The 21,928-nt window shown below is 38.1% G+C and overlaps 1 protein-coding gene across 2 annotated transcripts in view; it reads right to left on the reverse strand.

Moving 5' to 3' along the window:
- ANTXR2 (ANTXR cell adhesion molecule 2) overlaps window positions 1–21,928 on the reverse strand; it is a 222,701-nt gene that overhangs the window by 13,766 nt on the left and 187,007 nt on the right. Inside the window, exon 17 of one of the 2 annotated variants that reach the window (XM_067557089.1) lies at window positions 14,278–16,902. The exons of the other annotated variant lie outside the window; for it this stretch is intronic. Within the exon in view, the coding sequence (XP_067413190.1) occupies window positions 16,864–16,902 (39 nt within the window). The 3' untranslated portion in view covers window positions 14,278–16,863. Of the gene's footprint in view, window positions 1–14,277; window positions 16,903–21,928 lie in introns of those variants that run through there. 2 annotated transcript variants of the gene reach the window in all.

Below are 21,928 nucleotides of genomic sequence, written 5' to 3' on the forward strand. Positions count from 1 at the left end.
TAGCTGTGCTGGTCAGTAAAGGGCCAAAGTCTACCCTTATGTATGCAAATGGTCATGGGTTCAATCTGAAGTCACTGGTGCTCATCTGATGGCAAAATCTGGCTCAACTGTTTGCCTAAATGGCACTGATTTGGGATCATCATGCTGATCATTTACATGTAAAAATACATGCTGAAATTTTGGATTTTTAAATTTCTTCTCCACTAAAGGCACAGGGTAGTATTATTTCTTTTGCTCTTTGCCAATAATCAACAATATGAAGAAACCACTTCACCAGTTTGGTCTCAAACAACGTCTACTAGTTATACACTAACATGCTAAACTATATGCACACTGTTGCTCTGATTGGTTTCTTGTGGTTTCCAAAAACACAGAACATGGTGAGGAGCACCACTAGACGACTCACAAACTATTTAAAGGAATACTGCCCTATTCCTATACACTGCAGGCAGCAAATTTGTACTTGTAGAGGATAACATGGAAAGAAGTTACATCTGGAAAAACCATGCATTTCCATCTTATTTTTACTTCTAGGGCTCATCTTGAATGATGCTGAGTTTTAATGAATAATGAGGGCAAGAGTCGCTAAGCATGTTGCAGGATTATGCCCTTATAAACCAAAACCATAGGGATCCATGGATTGATTGTTTTTGAAGAGTTTATGGCACATTGGATTAATGCATGCCTGCTAGAATGGTCTACAACCTTCCATGCCAAAGGTCCTAAGTGACAGCCCTGAAAAGGTTATAATTTAAATAGACAAGAAAGACAAAGTGTTGCAGATGAAATACAGAAGACCTGATCTGCGCAAAGTCTCACACAAGCTTAGTGGCTGAACTGGGAAAATAATCCAGGTTTCCTGATAACAGTTTATTCATTTTACAGAATGACACTAAGTGTTCTTCCTCAGAACAGCAGTGTGCTCTGTAAAAAGGAAACATAACAGAGCTGCTCTGTGGTTTAAAGTTATTTTCATTTCAGTTGATCCGGACATTTTCCTATTATCATAGTGATAAGAATTTGGGACGAATTGTTCCATGAAATGACACTTGCATTAATTTTCTAACGTCAGGCCAGCAATCTTTCAATTTCCACACTTTGAGCCTCTGTGGCTTTAGGATGAACTCTGTGGCCTGGGAGGAGAAGACATGGCCAGGGAGAACTCTCTGGTATACTTCTGGAAGAGCAAAGACTGGTCCTAAGGCTCACCATTTTTAGAGTAAGATCCACTTTCCGAATAAGCCCAGCACAGTAAAAGAAGACAAGGTATTATAGCAGCAATAGAGAGGAAACAAAGAGTAAACAAAACTGCTAGGGCATGTTAAACTCCATTACAGACAAATCTATGCAAATCCTAATTGTATTTGGCTATTGGATGTTAAATTGATTGATGTCTTAGTAATACCCTGGGTTTGTTGGCTGGGAGACAAGATTAGATACAAACATACACAGGAGCCTTACACTCAGAACTAGTTTAGTAAATCAAAGATCCTTATATTATAATCGCACAAGGGATTTCCCATGTTCTCAGTTCTCCTATGTAGGATTCCTTTCTTTTGAATCAGTATTTCAACAATTGCACCTGGTTATGTCTCTTATTGACCATATAAGGAAGTTACTTACTGTAACTGACGGTTCTTTGAGATATGTGGTCCCTATCTGCATCCAGATGTGGGGTGCACATGTGTGCCGTGCGCCAGAACTATTTAGAGTAGCATCTCTTGACCCACGTGCACACTTTGCATCGCCCACATGACACACCTGAGGTCTTATAAGGCTGCGAGGGTCGACTGCCCTTCAGTTTCCTCTTACTGAGGGGCATCGAGCCCATAGCAGAGGGGATGGGGGGAAAAGGGGATTGGAATCCAGATAGAGGCCACACATATCAAAGAACCAGTAGTTACAATAAGTAACCTCTTTTTCTTCTTCAAGTGCTAGTCCCTATGTGGATTCCAGATGTGGGTATCATAGCAAGCAGTATTCAGTGTGGAGGAAGGCGTGAGGGCTCGGCAAATATGAGAGTCTGTAAGACTGCACGGCACACTGGTACATCTGTGGTTTCTAAGCTAGCTATGGTGCAATAGGAGGCCACGCTGTTGTCTTGTAAATGTCGTGCCATGGGATGTCTGCAAGGAGGGCCGATGTGGTGGCTTGCATCCTTGTAGAGTGCTGTGATGCCTGGTGGCAAAGGAACTTGGGATAGGGAGTAATACTCCATGATGCAGTGGGAGATCCATGTAGAGATGTGGTAGGAAGAGAGGGCGTGGCCCCTGCAGTGTTCTGCTATAGTAATAAAGTGTCTGGGCAAGGCATGGAAAGTGCGTGTGTGCTGGAGGTAAAAGGCCAGTGCCCAACAAACATTGAGGGAGTGCAGTGCGTGTTCCCTGTTGGAGGAGTGTAGAGTTAGGGTAAAAGGTGGGGAGAGATGGAATAATGAAGCCACCTTGGGGAGGAATTTGGGGTGCAGTGGTAGGGAGACTTTCTCCCTGTGGAACAATGTGAAGGGAGGATCCATCATCAAGGCTGCCAGTTTGCTGACTCACCAGGCAGAGGTGGTGGCCACAAGGAAGGTTATCTTCATGGACAGGTAGGTGAGTGGACACAAAACTAAGGATTCAAATAGCGGCTTAGTGAGAGTTGAAAGTACAAGGTTGAGGTCCCAGGGTGGGGTAGATTTTCTGATGGAAGGGAATGTGTTGAGAAGGCCACGGAGAAAGCAAGTAGAGTTTGGGTGGCTGAAGACAGAGAATCCATCTACTGGCAGAAGGAGGACACTGATCACCGCCAGGTGTACCTGTATGGAGGAATAGGCGAGGCCTGAGAGGCAAAGGTGGAGTAGATCGTGTAGGATAGTCAGTATGGATATATGTGCTAAGGTATGATGGTTGTTGGATGCCCACGCTGTGAAGCATCTCCATTTGGTTTGGTAGCAAGCCAGGGTGGTGGGGCATTGACTGTGTGTAAGTATGTCTTGTACCGGCATGGAGCACACAGTATCTACTCGCAAACCCCTCCAAATATCAGGCCATGAGGTGGAGAGGATGCGGGCTGGGGTGTTGGATTCGGACCTGCTGTTGAGTGAGGAGGTTTGGGAGTGGGGGCAAGTGGATTGGGGGAGCAGATTGGGAGATGAAGGAGGTCCGTGAACTAATACATTTGGGGCCAGAAGAGGGCCATGAGTACAAGAGTTGCTTGATCCCTTCTCATTTTGCAGAGTAACTGGGGAAGTAATGGGATGGGTGGAAAGGTGTAATGGGATGGGTGGAGAGACTAGGTGTCCATGGGAAGAGGAAGGCATCCCCATGAGAGCCTATCCTAGCGCTCCTCTGGAGTAGAAGAGGAAAAGTATGTGGTCAAAGGCTGTGACAAACAGATCCCATCAGGGACTGCACAACCGCTGGAAAATGGAACGAAGAGTGGGGTCGTGGAATTCCCACTCGTGATTATGATGAAAGGATCAGCTTTCGCTTGTCCACAAGGATGTTGTCTGTGCCTAGTAAATGGATTCCCTGAAGTGTGACATTGTGTCGTAGGCACCAATTCCATAATCGGATTGCTTCTTGGCAAAGAGACGGAGACCTGGCTCCGCCTTGCTTGTTTATATAAACTACTGCTATCACATTGTCTGAGAGGAGTTGTACATGCTTGGATTGGACAAGATGAAGAAGTACTTGGCAGGAACACTGGACTGCTTGCAGTTCTAAGATGTTGATATGCATCCTTGCGTCTCTGGGTGACCATAGGCCCTGGGCTGTGTAGCCCTGTATATGGGCACCCTAGCCAGCAAATGAAGCATCTGTTGTAAGGGTGATGTTGAGTATAAGAGGTTTGAAGGGGGTGCCCACTAGAACCTTGGACGAGTTGCACCACCACAACAGGGATGTTACTACTGATGACAGAAGAAAGAATAGTTTGTTGAGGTAGTCCTTTTGTGGGTGGTACATGAATTTGAGCCACTGTTGGAGGCACATCGTGTAGGTGGGCATAAGGGGTCACAGAAGTAGATGCCTCCATATGTCCCAGGAGTGAGAGGCAGTGGTGGATGCAGGTACAAGGGTGACGTTGTAGCTATGTAATAAGGGCGATGAGAGCGGCAAATCAGTCTCTGGGAGGAAGGCCCGTGCTTTGTAAGAATTTAAGCGTGCTCCTATGAATGTGAGTTCTCTGGTAGGTAAGGAGGATGGATTTTTCCTGGTTGATACAAACTCCCAAATTGGTAAGGAGGTTGCACAATTCCACAGCATCCGAATGGTAATAAGGAGGCGTTCATGGGATGATGCCACCAGGAGCTAGTCGTCCAGGTATGGGAATAAGAAGTGGCCTAGGTGATGCATATAGACCACAATGACGATGAAGACTTTTGTGAACATGCAAGGAGTGGTGGCTATCCCGAAGAATTGATCATGGGAATGCCCCACTGTAAAGTGAAGGAATTTGCGGTGGGAGAGATGGATGTCCACATGGAAATATACATACTTCATATTGAGAGCCGCAAACCAGGCCGCATGTGTGAAGGATGTGATGATTTGGGGGAGTGTAACCATGCGAAGTGGAATTTGTGGATGAATTGACAGAAGGCCCGCAGATCCAGAATGGGGCGAAGGTCTCCTCTCTTTTTTGGTCTGAGTAAGTAGGGCGAGTAGAAGCCCTGGCCCTGATAATGATGTGGGACTTGTTCTATTGCCCCTTTTTGGTGGAGTGTGTGCATCTCCTTTTGAAGGAGGTATATCTGTGTTGGGTCTACTATGTGCTAAGAGTGATCCATTGTTTAAAGAGAGTAAAGATCCCATAGGATAGACTAGATAATGTGGTTTGTGATCAGCCCTCCTCACCTAATAATCAGACTGAGAACAGGAAATGAAAATTTCTCTTTATGAATTTAGCAGTTTAGATTTAACCCTGTGATTTTCAGGTTCTCAAAAGAAAATGGTCACTACTGTCTCATGAATTAATGCTGTTAACTCTTGAATAGCCTTCCGTCAAGTCCTCTCATAACATTGGCACACCCAATGTCAAACCTTTGGTTTGTAAGAAGATCCAAGAAGATGCATGTAATGGCAGGAGATGTAAGTTGGGAGTTGTAAACACATGCAGTGTTGCCTTAACTCAGCTCCCACTGAAGTTGAGTGAAACTTGGGGTTCAGCCAATACTGAGCATTTGTGAAAATCTTGTCCATAATCTTTACATTGCAGATTCTGACCCTCTGCACCATGGCTGTTCCCTTTTCTTCATACCCTCTGAGAACAGCAAGGCAGGATCTCCATTTAGCACACAAAGCGCTAGGAAGGTGGACTAATTATCATGACTGCCCATGCATGCTGGTCTGCCAGGTTTGGGGCATTTCCAGCTTCCCAGCAGTATAACGCATGTTGCAGTCAGTAGCATGTGCTGTCCAGAGCAAATACTGCTTCATTTTAGAACAATAGCAAAGTGCAACCCACTGCTTGTCCTCCCAACCTGCCTTGTGGAAACCTTCATCAGCTAGCAGGATTCTGCAACAGAAGATGTACTGGGTATCGTCCTTGGTTCACTAGCTGTGCTGGCCAGAGCAAGATATGACCCTATGTTAGTAGACATGCGTGTCCCATTTTGCTGTCACTGGACACACTTTACAACTGAAAAAGACAAAGGGGTTAACTTATTTTCAAACTGGCCTATTCTTGGTAATAAAGTACTTTGGAATTGGTCCAGCAAGCAAACACCTGGGTGTGATTCCAGCATTTGTCTTTATAGGCTAACAGAAATCTTGGAAGAAAAAGGAGGCTTTCCTTGGAAAATGGGTTTTCAGGGCCAGCTGAAGGACATGATGTTCAAGATCATTGATTTAAAATAATTTCAGCTGCAGTTAATGTTGAGCACAGAAGAAAAGAAAACCCAAGACAGTTAAAGGATAATTAATTCTGAGTTTAGACTGCAATTTGAAAGGACTATATTGTGAAGTGACCCTACACCAACTTATATCTGAACAACTAGATCTTCATGTAAAACATTCTTCAGATATAATCCTAGTGTTGTTCCACCTTTATACCAGATGTTCGTTTTCATCAAACGCTGTGAACTGACCTTGAAGCCAGACATACCCTAGAAGAGAAGCATATTACAGTAAAATACTTTTAGATATCACTAGAGTTCTGTAATAAAATAAAAAGCAGAGAAGGAGCCTTCACTATGGGCTAAAGGTAAATTTTTGGTAACATGAATTAAAGAAATAGGGCTCAGTTCTCCATTGTGTCTGAGCCCTGCTCTCCTTGGACCCAGGGCAGGGAAATGGCAGCAGGGAGCCAATTGTCTCTCTCTGGTCCTATGCTGCCTAGCTCTGATATAAATTATAGCAGATGAGCATCTGCTCTAGTTTATACCACTAAAGGACCTTACACCAATAGACAACAAACTCTGCTGCTCTGTCACAGCCCCAACGTGTCTCCTCTCACCTCCAATTCATCTAGCATTAATTTTTACCGAAGCTTGGAGACATGCATGATGGGCAGAAGCAACAGTGACTGGAAACGGTATTTAATACAGTGTTAACTACTGCATAATTTACCAGAGTATTATTAAAAAATTATTTCTGGCCAACTTAAGTTTGCCTAGCTCACACAGAATCAAAATAAAGAGCAACAAGGCCAAAGCTGTAATGAGATTCACATTTTGGACATCACATTAACACAGCAACATATTACACACTGTTGTTTCATAATTTGCCTAATCAAATAAAATCAGATCAAGCATTACATTAGCAGAGCCCAACCTCCCCATTCTAACAAGGTAACATTGAGCGCATCAGTTTGGTGGTTTAGTTAGTTTTCCTTACACCCTTACATTGGCTAACGCACATAATTTAACCAGCATTTTACAATTCTGTCAACAGGTACTGTATCTAAGGTTTTGAAAATACATGTCTAGCTGTTCAAAATATCAAGTAATGGGGGATAATATGGAAAATGTGAATAGGATTGTTGAATGAGGGAAATCATTACAGAATACTGCATATTAACACAATAAAATAAATAAGGAATCAGTATGTTTTCATAGCATATCCTTGTTTTTTGCATCATATATTTTTAAATCGTTGTGAAATGGAAGCTAACTTTTAAAAAGTACTTGCTATAAAGTTGTGATCAAAATAGCCAAAAATGTTCTTCTTTACCATACTTGATGCCTAAGAACAGAAACAGACTACATCTTACTGCACTATTAGCCTGTCATTGGAAAATACATTGTGTAGTTTGTATTGTCTAAAATGAATTACACTCCACTGATTTAATCAAGAAAAAAGTCTTTCATCAAGAGGCCTAGTTTTCCAAGTAAAATAAAGAAATAGAGGACAGCATATTTCAAGTATGTCCATCTCTTGGCAAGTGCCTTGAAAAAATATACAGAGCATGACCTTAACTATTGTTTCTTCCTTCCAGACTTTTATTTAGAGGGTCAGATTTTAAGACTTTATTGAAGCTGTTGGAATTTGTACCTATAGATAGTAATTACTCATTGTGACCTCCTCAGCTCCTAGTTTTTTCTCTTGTGATGGGAAACTAATTTTCCACATGTTGGTGTGTAAAGATTCAGTGTACTTCTTGGGTTACCTCTTCTAAATGAGGAAGGTCAGAGGAAGCATATTGGCACCAGAAACAACAAAGTTACAATCCTGCACATAAATAATCTGTGTACAGCCAGTTCTCAAAGCAGCCATCCTAGGAACCTCATCCTAGGAGAGACTATCTTGCTGAATACCATATATAGTGCTTCATCAACATAATTACCTTACACAGTCCTAAACAGTCTGCAGAAAAGAAAAAATTCAAGCTGTGTATATTTGAAATCTGCACTCAAGATTCTGATTCTACTCAGATTCTGGTATAAAAATGAGCAACTTTGTATGGGAGCCAATAACTTCATGCTACTGGAAATACCATTTTCTGGAGCAACACGAAAAGATGCTTCGACACTAGAGATTGGAGAGTAGAATTTAAAATACAAAACAAAGAAAAAATCCTTCTGTTTCTGGTTTTACTGTCATTTCTTTTTATGATTTTGGGAATAAATTTTAATGCTGGTCACACTAATAGCTAGAGATGGTAAAACACTTCAAATTACAAAAAAATTACCAAAAAAGGTAACATTTTTCACGAACAGTTTCCTGAAAATTGCCCCCAGTTTTCAATCACCTTTAGAGCTAGATGAAAAAAATTGAGTTTCAATTTTTTTTAATGAATAAAAATTTTCATAAAATACGTGTGTCCTCCCCTTTTTTTCAACAAGTACTGGTAAGAGTACTGTGGGCAGATTCTTTGCTATATAAGCTTCTCCTGTCTAATCTTATTCTGTTTTCATAAGATCATCCATCACTGTAATATCTAGGACCAGATCCTCAAAAGTATTTAGGCATCTAACCCCCAATGCACCTTAGTTGTGATCTGTAACACCACTCTCTAGAGCAGGAACTGCCAACGGTGAAACGTTGTGTAGTTGTTTTGTTATGTGAACTAGAAGAAAATCTTCATGTTCACTTTTGTTTGTGAGTTCAATCAGAATCCCCAAAGGCACCTATCACTTCGTGTCCAGTTCTGGCACAAATACTCATATTGAGTTTTACCACACTGAGCTGACTTCTGTGTTAGTACTTGTTGAGTATGGATCTATTCAGCAGACACGGGCTTTTTATGAGCTAAGAGTGGAACCAACTGTTCATGGCTTGTGGCTGCCATATTTTCTTTGACCAGAACACAGGATTTTAACAATGGTACAAATGATCAATTTTCTTGAAATAAACATCAGATGCCCAATATGCTATACATGTAAGCTCCGCTCCTGGAAACACACATGTGCTTAACTTTAAGTGTTTGTAGGACAGGGCTTTATTGCAGATGTAAATTATGAGTAATTCCACTGAAGCCAGTGGAGTTACAGCCATATAAACTATAAGTGACATTAGAATCAGTCCCCAGTATTCCACTTATGAAAAAGTTCCTGTGGAAAACAGTTTTTCACTTGTATGTTCTGCACTAAGTCAGAATTAAATAACATCAATAGGTTGCAAACATGTATATCAACTGTTTGCTTTTGCACAGGATATGGAGCCATCCATATTACATGGTAAGATTTGTTACAAATTTCCTGCCAAATAATAAATTGCAGAATATACTGGGCTTCTTGTATCCAAAGACTCCCATTATATTTAAATAATTATTACAGCAGGAAATTTACAAGTGCATCACAGGACCCACTAGTACCATTAAACAGATGGCACCTACTCAGGACCCAAAACTATGTAACAATTTTAACTGAGCCAACACAAAACAGATTTGTGAAATAAAATAGTACATGCCAGGTCTAATAAGGTTCTTACTAGAAATTATGACAAAGTAATTCTACAACAGCATGAGAGATATTTAGGAGACATTCATTAACAAATATAACATTTACTTTGCTACTTGCTTAGCATAGTCTCTTTACATTCTTGACACACATTTTACCTGATTTAATATTTCTCTGGTTGAGATCATTTTTTTCACTTGATTTTGACATCTAATGACATTTTGTTCATATTTTCAAATTCAGCTCTTTGCTGAAGTCAAATGGCAGAAACTCCCATTTACTTGAGACCCATCATTTGGGACGAAGCATAAGAATGGGTTTTACAGAAATTAATTTCACTGTTTGTGCCTGTTCTCCAAATAGCACAGGACAGGATAAAGACGCAAGGCATATGAGGAACATACACTCTGCTGCAGCAAGCCCCCAGGTAAATATATTTAGGATGGGAATTTAAAAAGTGCTCAGTGTTGGCCTACCTCTAACTGAAGACAGCGCTCTTAAATCCTGATCTTGTAGTCCTCATGCTGGCGAAACACCTACTGCCGGTGCCATTGAGAACAATGGGAGCTTTGTTGCAGGTGAAATTTGTATTTAAGTTACTAAAATAAAAATCTTGAGGGTTGTTCGTGTGTGAGTAGGTAAAATATAGCTCTAATAAGATGCAGATTATACTTTTTGACAATCGCCTACTAAAACATTTTGCTTTTATGTTGCATCTCTGCTCCCAACCTCATGTATTTTCTTTACATACGTTAGATTCTGTGTTGCAGGGACCTTGGGGCTATTTCTGGTCTCAGCGCCAGACCATACATACATTTGGGGCAGAAAAATCTATGAGAATGTAGAATTATTTGTATAATTTAACAGGTTCAATCTGGCCCTTGTTACACCAATATAAATTCAGAATCACTCCATTTTAAGTAATAGAGTTATTCTGAAATTTACACCCGAGTGAATCTTCCCCTTGCCTTTTTACACATCTATAAAGTGACATTGCTAAACTGTCTCTATATGTTTGCACGTAAGAAATAACTAACAAGTCAAAAATGTTCTTTTTATTAGAAATGGGTCCTATCCAAAATTTTGAATCTAAAATCCCGTATAAAGTTAGGGATGTTCAAAATCCAGATCTGAATTTTGTGGCTTGAACCAATCTCTGCTTTTCAAAATTATTATGTCTAAGTCACATCATCTGAAATTTTAGGGCAAGGGAGTTGATTTTTCCTTTCCATAGCTTTTTTATATTGAGAACTGATTTACACCAGAGCGTCACAAAGTCTAGCTTGACTAACCTCCAAAACTGATTGGTCTTATCAAAAAACCTGAAGAATTTAATAGTTGAGAACTTATATTAGTACATCTTAATTACTGCTGCAAACTGAGGCCACAATTCAGGAGACAAATTAAGCATGTGCTTAACCCTATTCAGGGAGGCACATAGGCACATGTTGAGCACAGTTCAGATATACTTGAGTCCCACTGACTTCAATGGTACTTAAAACATGCTTAAATGTTATTCTGAATAGGGATATATTCCTGAACTGACTGAACTCCAATACGTCTTCTCATTCTATGAAGTGTTACCAGAAACAATATGAAGTGAGCTACAAGTGCCAAAATAAAAGCTGAAAGTATTTTTGAGTTATGTTTGAGTTTTAGATCATGCTCTGAGCTGTCATTATCTTTTTTTGTATTCAATGGGAATTCTAGATGCCCTGTACCTCTCAGGTTTGTGGCCTGGGGGCACAATCCTGCTGAGTACTGATGTCCCAGTTCAGCAAAGCACTCAAGCACAGTGTTTAAAGTTGCATGGCAGTTGCAATGGAAATTGGGAGCATTTGGCACAGTACAAGAGATACTCAGTACCTCTCAATATTGGACCCTATATCACTAAATTGTAATAAATGATAATATTTCACATTAATGAAAGGTTCTACTGCAGTATAAAATTCCTATAGAAAAATATAAAGCCAGTTGGTAGTTTTACCATCACTGCTTTCCAGTGGGATAGAATATGGAAAACAAGAGTATTATCATCGCCATTTTAGTAATGAGAGAACATTCAAAACAATGGTAGAAAACATATTGTGCCTTTCCATCTTTAAATAAATATATATCAGTATTGTCCATTGAGTTTACATTTCTCTGAAGTCAAAACAGCAATGAAATACAGGCCACAATGGAATGTGCATTTCTCCAGCTGCTGGAAAATTATCTATGGCTAAAATGACTGCAAGCTACCTCTTAAGGACTGCATTTCCTCTAGAAGCACATGAGGGAAGCAGGAGAGGGCAAAAACACAACCTACTTAGTGGCTTTTGCCTTTTAAAATATATATTAATATGATTTTAATTACAAGGACATGCAAAAAAGTACAATTTTGTATCACCACTGATTATGAGTACAGGTGAGCAATGGTAATTATCAAAATTACAGGAAGAATATGTAAACATAACTCAATACAGTTGTTCAGGAAGTCTTATTTCTGCCATAATTTAATTTTTAAAAAATATTTCATATTTTGTTTTAAAAGATTTAAGAATGTGTTTATAATATGACCGCTCTTTTTTTAAAAAAATGCAACATGAAGTAAACTAATATCATCAAGAAAATATATTGTTGTGGTGCTGAATTAAGGATGATTGAAAAAAAGAAAGAAAGATACAATTGTTCACAAGGATATAAAAGATTATCATGGACTGACAGTAGTCAGCCTTGGTTTTCACACAATATTTGTGACCAAGAATGCACTTGAGCTGTGGCATTTCAAAAAATTCCCTTACCTTTTACCTTCTGAAGATCAGCCTGAACAATCTCTTTTTTCTTTAAGCTCCATGGATTAATGTTTGATTAAAGTCATAGTTCTTGTTAAATTAAAAACAGACAGACAAATAGAATTCTTACAAAATTCCGTTTCATTGTATCTCCGATTATCTCTGGCCAATTATATTCACATATTATTAAAACATTTACAATAAAACAAACTAATCATGTTGTTAAAAATATGTTTTTTCTATTGATATAGATGCCATAAATTGTTTATTCTTGGTGATAAAAGAAGTCCATAAAGGACAGGCTGGTAGCATTTCTACCAGTTCTGTACATTATTCCCTTAATAAGATATTTCTCTGGTGTGCCTTTCTTCTTGGTGGCATTCCCATATGTAATGGAGTACTGCTTCCTAGCTTTCTCAGGACTTGGAGAATCAGTAAATCTTGATCCTTTTTCAAATGAAACAAATTGACTACGGAGTGCAATATATGAATCTTCTAAATTTAGTGTGGTTTAAATAGTGTGTAACTTGGTATGTAAAGTAGCTTCCTACAGAGGAGTATGATTTGTGGACATCTTAGATTATTATGCGATCCAACATAAAGACACTGACCCTAGCTTTCAGTTTACCTAACATTTGAATTATTTCTTGAGCTGTTACACAAAATCTGATTGTCTATCTGAAACATGTTTCAATTTAACCCGTAGCATCTGTGTAAAAAAACATTTGATTTTATTTCCTGTCCCCTGGAACTGGTCATCCCACTCCATAATTAATTTGTATTGTATTATACATCCACAGTATGTTATAAACACAGTTTTTGTGACAAAAGTGGAGATCATTTAAAAAGCTGGTATTGATATAGAACTAGGGTAATTAGATTTATAATGAAGCAAAATGGATGTTAAAGGTCTATGCTGCATGAGGCTATAGGTAAGTGAACTGGCATACAATCTCAATATGAATTAATATCATCTCAAGTATTCTTTTAAGTGTAATGCAACTGGAAAATAATTTTTTTTTAAATATTTTGTTTAAAATCTTTGTTTATACTGATTTTTATATTTTTCAACATTTGGTAACTGAGTATTATAGAAAAATGCCTAACTACATGTTTTAATATACCTTTTGTCTCCCTTTAAGACCAAAATATTATGTTCCAAAGGCTGATTACAATATCCAAACCACAATGTATAAAACACAGAAACCTGGATCCATTTTTAAAGCTTGCATTGGAATGGTGTTGCTATGGTCTATTTTCTTAATGAAGTAAGAATACAACTATTTGAGCCCTTTACAAGTAGGTACTTACTTTACATAATATAGAAATCAGAGCATGTGTTCATGGATAATAGTGTATCTTCTTGATGGAGAAAATATATTTATTTACACTCCCTCTTCTATAAGTTTATGAGAACTCTCACAGGAGTGGATGACCCAAAATAATTTCACATGTAAAGGGCTGAATCACCTAATGCCTCTAGATGCACTGTCATCTACATTTTCCTCTCTCATACTTTAGAAATATGATACTGAAGCAATAGTGTGCATCTTCCCATATGGTTTTTTCAAAAACATTTTTTAAAGATGCACTTCAAACAGAACAGTTCTCTGGACTCCATTTTAATTCAATTATCTTCCCAAGGTACTAGTGCCTCTGTTGTGCAGTCTAAAATAAATATCAAGACTTTGGTAATGGACCATGGTGTATTTCATAAAGAGATACACAAGGTTTTCATTGTACTAAGCAACAAATTGAATTAAAGCTATCATTTTAGTTTTATTCAAATTATTTTGATTAAAGTTCCTGTGTATGCATTTGGCTATCATATCAAATAAATTTTACTTTGTGTCATTTTAAATCAATGGGGTTTTAAACTTGTGCTATCAATTTCTTCCCAAAAATGTATTAATATCTGTCATTAATATTCCACCTTATATAATATATAAAATTATTATTATTATTATTATACAATAATGAAGAACTTAAGATTTGCTCTTCAAATGAATCAAAACTGTAACTTATCATAATATAACATCATTTACAAGGGAAAACAGTGAAGATGCCAGAAAAAATTTTCTGCTCAGCATCAACTGCTCTATGAAATTCAAAATTTCAGTGTTTTTCAATAATCCTGGATAGACAACCAGAGAGAACAAAATATCATGGAATTTACATTTATATGGATATGTTAAAAATGTTTTAGACAGCAAGTATGTTAGAAAAAAATCTTGTTAAATTATTTGTTTTTGTTTGACTATTTTATCCAGTAAAATTGGCTTTTTATGTGCACTGTTGGTAAATAAAGAAGACTATTTTCCATGTACCTGAAAGCTGATGTGGGAGTTAACTAAAAATGGAAAACCAGGGTTTATTTTAACTTTCTCTCTGGTTGGTCCAAGAACTTCTGCCTGTTCTGCTTCAACATTCTAGAGGAGGGTGTGGGACTGCAACTGTGTTTTGGTAAACCTATTTAGCTTCATTGTCATCTTGAATTAAGGGATAAAAAAGTATATAGAATTAACCAATGTCTTCAAATCAAGTAAAGATTTGCTTGTGGTTGGTCTATATGAAAAAAAAAATCACTCTTTTGTACATAAATGCAGCAAGACATTACTCCTCCCCTTCAAAAGAAAAAAGCCCAGAGTGGCATTGGTATCAGAGTTAGAATTCCATTTATGCTACAGTCTACAGAATGCTTTTTTGGCATTTTATTTTTCTATTTATATTGCTAATGCTACATATCATACATATGGGAACATCTGACAAATTTTAAACAGTTGTGGGATAGCCTTTTGAATTAGCCTGTGACATGCCTTCTTTGAACACATGTGATGCCACAGGAAGGTGGGTCTATCATTTGAAGCCAGTAGCTAGGGAGACTGTAAAGGCAGCAAAACAATGCTTTAACTGCAAAGGGGGTAAATAAAGAAGTGATCACAGAAATTTATATAAGAATTTTATTTATAATCTTTGTGCACACATGGCTGATGATGATGATTCTACCAGTGACATAAATAAACTCAAGCAAAAGATGTAAGCAAGTGGATATATGTAAAGGCTTCTTTGGGCAGTGCCGCAAATTTGGACATCTACCAAAAGAATTGTGTGTGTCCCTTGCAATTTCGATGAAAAGCACAAAGGGGATAATTAGACCAGGACGCTTCGCATCGCTCTTTCCATCTTGCGCACATGCATGCCCACCAAATGTGAAATGTTCGCCTTTTCCCCTCAAATGTGATGGTTGTTGAACTTATTTTTACTGTCATTTGATAAGCCTCCCTGCTCGCAGAGAGACATCCCACTGACCCAGCCACTGGTCATTGTCTATACCAGTTCACATCAAAGCAGGCGCGCTTTGTCAGGTTTCGACTCGAATATCCATTTTGCATCTGAAGTACAGTATCGAAAGTGACTGGATCATTTGAGCCTTTTTCTTCAGCTGCTGCCTCCTTCCTCCCCCACAGTGTTTCCGCTCACGCTAACATAATTTGGCATCGTCGACGTGACACGACGCTGGTTTTTCTAAAAAATTATAATACATACATTGTCAATGTTTTGTGATGGCCGGCGCTCCTGTAAATTTAATTTATAAATTGATGAAAGGAGGTCTTTTTCCACTGCTGAATCTTAGCCAATGCACAGTGCCCCCTCGAAAACCGAGTAATGCGCATACAGTAATAGGTCATTCAATGTCAAAAGGCATAAAAAAGATGAGCAAAATCTTCACAGGCTGCTGCTTGCTGTTGCTTTTAATTATATTAATTAAACTTTGAAATTCTCATGCAAAGAGAGTTGCTGGCTTGTGACGCTGAAGAGCCCTTGGAGATTTGGGGGGGGGACCCCTGAGATACCAGCTTTGTGGCTACTGCTTTTTTTTAATCTTAAAAAAAAAAAATGCGTAAGCCTAGAACTGCTAGGTATGTTTATAGATGATGATGTTTTATGCGCTACTGAACTCTGAATGCAGGAAAGGGGGAAAAACCACCAGCCACAGTGTCAAGGTCTTGACGCATCAGTCCCTCAAACTCTGCTCAAGATCTCTGGTTACAGGCTGTCTTCCTGTAAAATAACGCTCTATTAATTTTCTTCCTGTACTGGGTGCATAATGAAAGAAAGGTGTCTTCAAAAACTAAAGGGCAAAGTCTTGCTTGCTACCAATACCTTGAGGCACCCTGTCTACATTTTGTCATGCGTGTGCACTTTTCAGTGTTAGAATGACAAGATTTCCAGTTAGAAGGTTCCCGTAAGGCACAATGTGATGGGGGACTCGGAAGGATTTTGTGATCTGACATAGCTATAAGGCAATGAACTTTTGCATTTGCTTAGCCTAGTGGGAATTTTTACCCGCTGCCTGTGGCTAATAGTCCCTATTTAAATAACAAGTGCCATCTTTGCATCGGAGAGACTTTGCATCTCTACTAAAAGCACATTGTGTCCTGAGAATTTGCAGTCCTTTTAAAACAAAGCAAAATGATCTTCGGTCATTTTTTTTCTCCCCCCACACATGCGTACTGGATTTTCTATCAAAGCCTAAGCATGCAGGTCAACGCTTCTTGTCACTGTTGCAAATCATGGAGTACTGTTGTAATGTAGTAGAACAAAAGAGCATGGTGCAGTACTGTTGGCTTGTGGAAGAATGGAATGGAAAAACCTTCTGAGCTAAGAGGCTTAAGTTGATACAAGAAATTTGGAAAGGTGCTTGGTTGTCTTTGAATGGTTAGAAAGTGGCAGAGGTGGAAGTTTTTCGTCCTCATATCTTCTTAACCTCCTTTATGGATTCTGAACGCGGGTAAAGTTAACACATCGGCCCTGAAGGAAAAAACAAACAGACAGTCATTCTTACTGGTGGGTAAAGCAATACATACAAAGTAAGGATCCTTGTATGCTAGTGCTAATGTGTCACATACAAACAATTATTTAAATCTATACGCTTGTGGAAATAACATGCATAAACAAATGTTAAAACTTAATAAAGGAAATCATCTAGAGCACTCCATTAAATTTGGTGTACAGATTTATTACACACTTCCCTTATTAAGACCAATGAGAAGAGAGGTGCTATGTTTTTGATCCTCCAGAATCCCACTGTTAAGGAAGATTTAACAAGTCTTCAAAGTTCTGACTAATTGCTTGACACACAAACAAATTTAACTTTGTTGTTTTGCTTTAAACGCAATAAAATTAGATCATGTTCCAAGTTGGACATTTTCCCATTGATGGACAACTTATTTCCCATTAAACTTGCCCCAAATAAACGTGACTGTTAGTAAAGCATTGATTTTGCATCGTTGATGCAGGTCTGGTAATTTTATTAAAAAACCAGAACTGCACATCTACACACAGCCTTTTGCACCAAGTTGAAATTGTTCCCATACTGTCAGGTTTATCTGAATCTGAGAATATCATATACAGTGGTCCAAATCATTCCTGGTGTAACTTTATTGACTTTAGGGGAGTTTAAATCAGGGATAAATTTGGTCCAAAAGTCATTACTACTATTATTAATTAGGAGGTGAGAAATGAGAAGAGACTAGTTATTTCTTAAGCTTAAAATGTCTTTTACTTAAAGCCATGGCCAAACTGCATATTGATGGTCACTCATCAGCTCTTTCGTGCTCTTCAGAGAAGGAGCTCCCTTTAAATACGTCTCACTTGCAAAGAAACACCTTCCTTTTCCAGGATGGAAAAGTGAAAGTTATACTGAAGCTTAGTTCAGGACTCTGTCATGGATAGTCCTAGTATTCTCTGAAAATTGATATGGTGTCAATAACATATGCTAGTTAGTCACAGCATTGGTTGAATATTCATTTCAAGGTCCTCCACTAGTGACAAAGTTTGTTTTTAATCTTCACCTCCTCGTACATAGCATACTCAAAAGGAATGTAATATAAAACCTTGATCTGGTTCCTCAATCAGAAGTCAATGCAGCGTGCGGCTTTCCAGCAGGCACCAGTACTTATGCATTTGCCACAGAGTGTCTCCTTTGCCATAAAGCACCCAGCTTGGATACCCATTTTCATTTTAGAGTTCTGAGCAAACTCCCCCTATCCCCTTACAGATTAACCACAACTATATTTTTATAAAAGGATGCACATTCAGGAGATTTTTTCAAAAGTGTCAAAGTAATTAGGAGCACAATTTTCACTCAGTTTCACTGGGATTTGTGCTCCTAAATCCTTTAGGGACTTTCAAAAATCATTTTAGTTAATAGATGCTTTTAAGCCTTTTGGGGGTTGGGAGAGAAATCAGGGACCTTGTCTTCTTAATTGTCTGCATCACTCAGCACATTTTAAATTTCTACAATCATGATAGTTAATGAATAAGGCCCTACTTGAATCATGGGATGATCTCTAAATAATTGTGGCTGAGTTGTAGACAAGACATGGAAAATCGCAGGAAAGTAATAATGAACCTTTATTAATAGCGATAATTTGGAGAAGGCAGAGTAGATTTATTTGTTAAAGAAAAATTTGCTAGAACGATATAAACACTCAAGTATTATGTTATGCCTGCTAATTTTTTTGATAACCATACATTTTGCTGAAACGATATTACGTTCATTAAAAAAAGAACTCACCAGTACAATATAAAATTCAGAAGACTAAAAGTCTTAACACAATTGCTGTAGAAATCGAGTCCAGTCACTTTCGCCTTTTACATTGTACAGGCGCTGAATGTCAGTACGGCACTAACTGCAGATTCAAAATGTATGCAAAATTGTGAACTGTGCAAAGCAAGCGAATTAAAATCAAAATTGTGGTGGAAGCCTAATATTGCAGGACCCACAATAATGTAAATGAAGTAGGGCCCTATGAATGATGCTTTTGCATTCATTTAAAAAACACATTTAAAAATAAATCATAGGTAAAATGAGCTTGTTTTTGAGTAAACAGATATACCAGTGTTTTGATCCTTTTTTAAAATGATGTGTTGGTACTATTAATGTTTCATTTTCTTTTCTTTTTAACAAAACAGTATATATTGTGTCATGAAAGGAAAAAACAGGCCAAAGCTTCCATGTTTAATTCATTTATTTTTATAACATATTTTGTAAAAATACTTCTAACAATAAATGTAACAAGGTACTCAGTATTATTTGGCACTATTCAAGCAAGTATAAACAGATGTCAGACTTTGAGTGGCATGTGAGGAGTCAGTGTCCTCCAGATCAACTGGAGGAATAAATATACTGTACAGTGCAGCATAGACCAAGGAAATCTTTTTTCATAATGCTTTTCTAATGAGTTTATGTCCTATTTTCCTTGTGATAAATATAATAAAGTGAATATAAGGTTGGATTAACTGCAGTGTTTCCTTGCTGTTACAATATAGATTATAAATGTAGAGAAGATGGAGAGAGATAAAGTGTAAGCGTTAAAATATTCCACTGAAGGCAAAAGATAAAAGGCACTATACATTTTCAAATCTTGCACCACAATTTTAAAAATAATTAAATACAACAAAATGAATGCTGTAGAAAAAGGCAAAGCATTTCTTGAGCGTAAAGCCAAAAACTCTATGCAAATTCCGATAACAAAGCTACCACTACGGAAACAATAGAAGCAAGGGAATTCACACCGAAGTGTGATATGGTTTATGAAAATACAGACACAATAAAACACTTGCAGAAATTAGCTCTTAGGGGAGTCCCAGTATACCTTAGGTGAAGTAAAGCATGCTGATATTTACCCTTCACTGCAAAGTTCTTGCTTCTGACTTTTCTGTGTCCCAGCTCTATAGTTCTTAGATAAATGTACTGGTACATGAATTTATATGATTTTGGATAAATACTTAAATTATTTTTCATTCCATATTAGCATTTAGATATTTGGATATTAGGAAAAAAAATTTCACTAGGAGGGTGGTGAAGCACTGGAATGGGTTATCTAGGGAGGTGGTGGAATCTCCACCTTTAGTGGTTTTTAAGCTACGGTTTGACAAAGCCCTGGCTGGGATGATTTAGGTGAGGTTAGTCCTGCTTTGAGCAGGGGGTTGGACTGGATGACCTCCTGAGGTCACTTCCAACTCTAATCTTCTATGATTCTATGATTTAATATGTAGATTTAAATGTAATATGGGAGAGACAATTCTTGGTTAGTCTTTAAAATGTGTTTTAGTGCATCAGCGTTTTACTTAAGGACTAAAATGACTGTAAGTACTCTAGGTCTTCGTGCACAGAGTCAATGAGACCTTGTGAAGACTTTGTTTAGCAATAAAAAAGTTGGCATTCAACTATACCCTCCAGCACCAGCCAAATTTGCAGCTTACTGTGGGAAGTAATTTTAGTAGAGGGCAACTTGTGTTTCCATCTCTGTTCTCACTGGGATCTTACCAGAAAGGTTAGATTTTACTCTTATCATGACTCCATTTGCTTTGTGCCAGTAATAACCTCTGAGAGGAGCTGCTCCGACAATGAAATCCTTGGCACTGCCTGGGTTTTGGCTAGCACCGCCTACCTCTGTGGCTGCTGAGATTCCTGATACCTCACCCCTACCCCCACCCCTAGGTAACTGGTGTTGTGGCCACTTTTGGATATAAAAAAGTGGCAGTGGATGGCTAACTAGAGGTGTGCTTAGCTCCTCCTTGTTTAAAAAAATCTTGGAGATTATTATGAAAGCAAAACAGCATTGAAACACAGCTAATCTTTCTTTCAGTAATTCAAAAAACATGGAAGTATCTTAAATTTTTACTGGGGGCTATACAGCAAGAACAAAATTCATAACTGGTGTGATCTGGTCAAATAATTTTATATGGACAAATTTCTTGGAAATAGATGTGTATCATAGTAACAATGTTACAACTACAAACACAGCAATTACAACTGTCACTAAAGCAGTACAAAAGACATTGCCATAACAATGGCTATGATAAACTTTTTTCTCCTAGAATACTACTAACATTTTAATTTATCATTATAATTAATGTCACATTATCCTTTAATTTGGTTTTATTTTCATGATGTTCTCAGATAAAACACTGGTTTCATACCAAGCTTTTTTAATTTGCTGAAATTAAGAAAAAAAATAAAAAGCATTTGTTTGGTTTTTAACAACACAATCTATGCAAACTTCTTGCCAATTGCCTTTCAAAAATAGTTAAAATATTGTTTGAAAAGCCCATTGCTAAGATTTTTAATCTAAAAAATTATTACTTTTTAATTTATCTCCGACTTCCAGCATAAGCAAACAGGGAATTCTGGATCCATATATTTCAAAACACGGTTCAGAACATTTTCGCCTAGTTATGTTCTAATATTTTCTAACAAAATCTAATAAAGGAAATGAGATGGCCTTATGTAACAGTTTGTTCACAGTATCACATACTTACAGTGAAAGAACGGCTATAGAGAGAGAAAGTGTCATAAGAAGACACAGAGTGACATTCTCGGTCACGTAGCACAGAAGGAAACAGTATGTAACAACCAGAATGAGATCAGACTGAAACCCCTGTGTGTGAGTAACAACAACCTAAGCATTGTTTCTGGCTGGCCACATTCAGTGTTAAACCTGCTACACAAAAACACGCACAGGAATCCGCAGATTGCAGGAAAAGACGTGCAGTCTAGGTGCAGGAAAGGGCTTCCAAGCTCTTCTTAAGAGTGCTGAGATCCCCCTTAGCTCCCCAGGCTCAAGTTTCCACATTGAATCATCCTAGAGGCTAAGGAGTACTGGATGCATCTCCCTAGCCATCACAGCTCCTGAGCTGGCCAAAAGTGATAGCTAGAGAAAGTGCTCAAGTATTTCCCTTCTTATGGGGCTGAGAACTCTGGCCAATATTTTCTCACAAAGGCACTGAAAGTTATGGATTTTAGTGCCTAACTTTTGGAAGTTTTGAA

The sequence above is a fragment of the Emydura macquarii genome, unplaced genomic scaffold, assembly GCF_026122565.2.
Source record: "Emydura macquarii macquarii isolate MOO-44397 ecotype Brisbane River unplaced genomic scaffold, CSIRO-AGI_Emac_v2 contig_1790, whole genome shotgun sequence".
Classification (NCBI taxonomy): domain Eukaryota; kingdom Metazoa; phylum Chordata; order Testudines; family Chelidae; genus Emydura; species Emydura macquarii.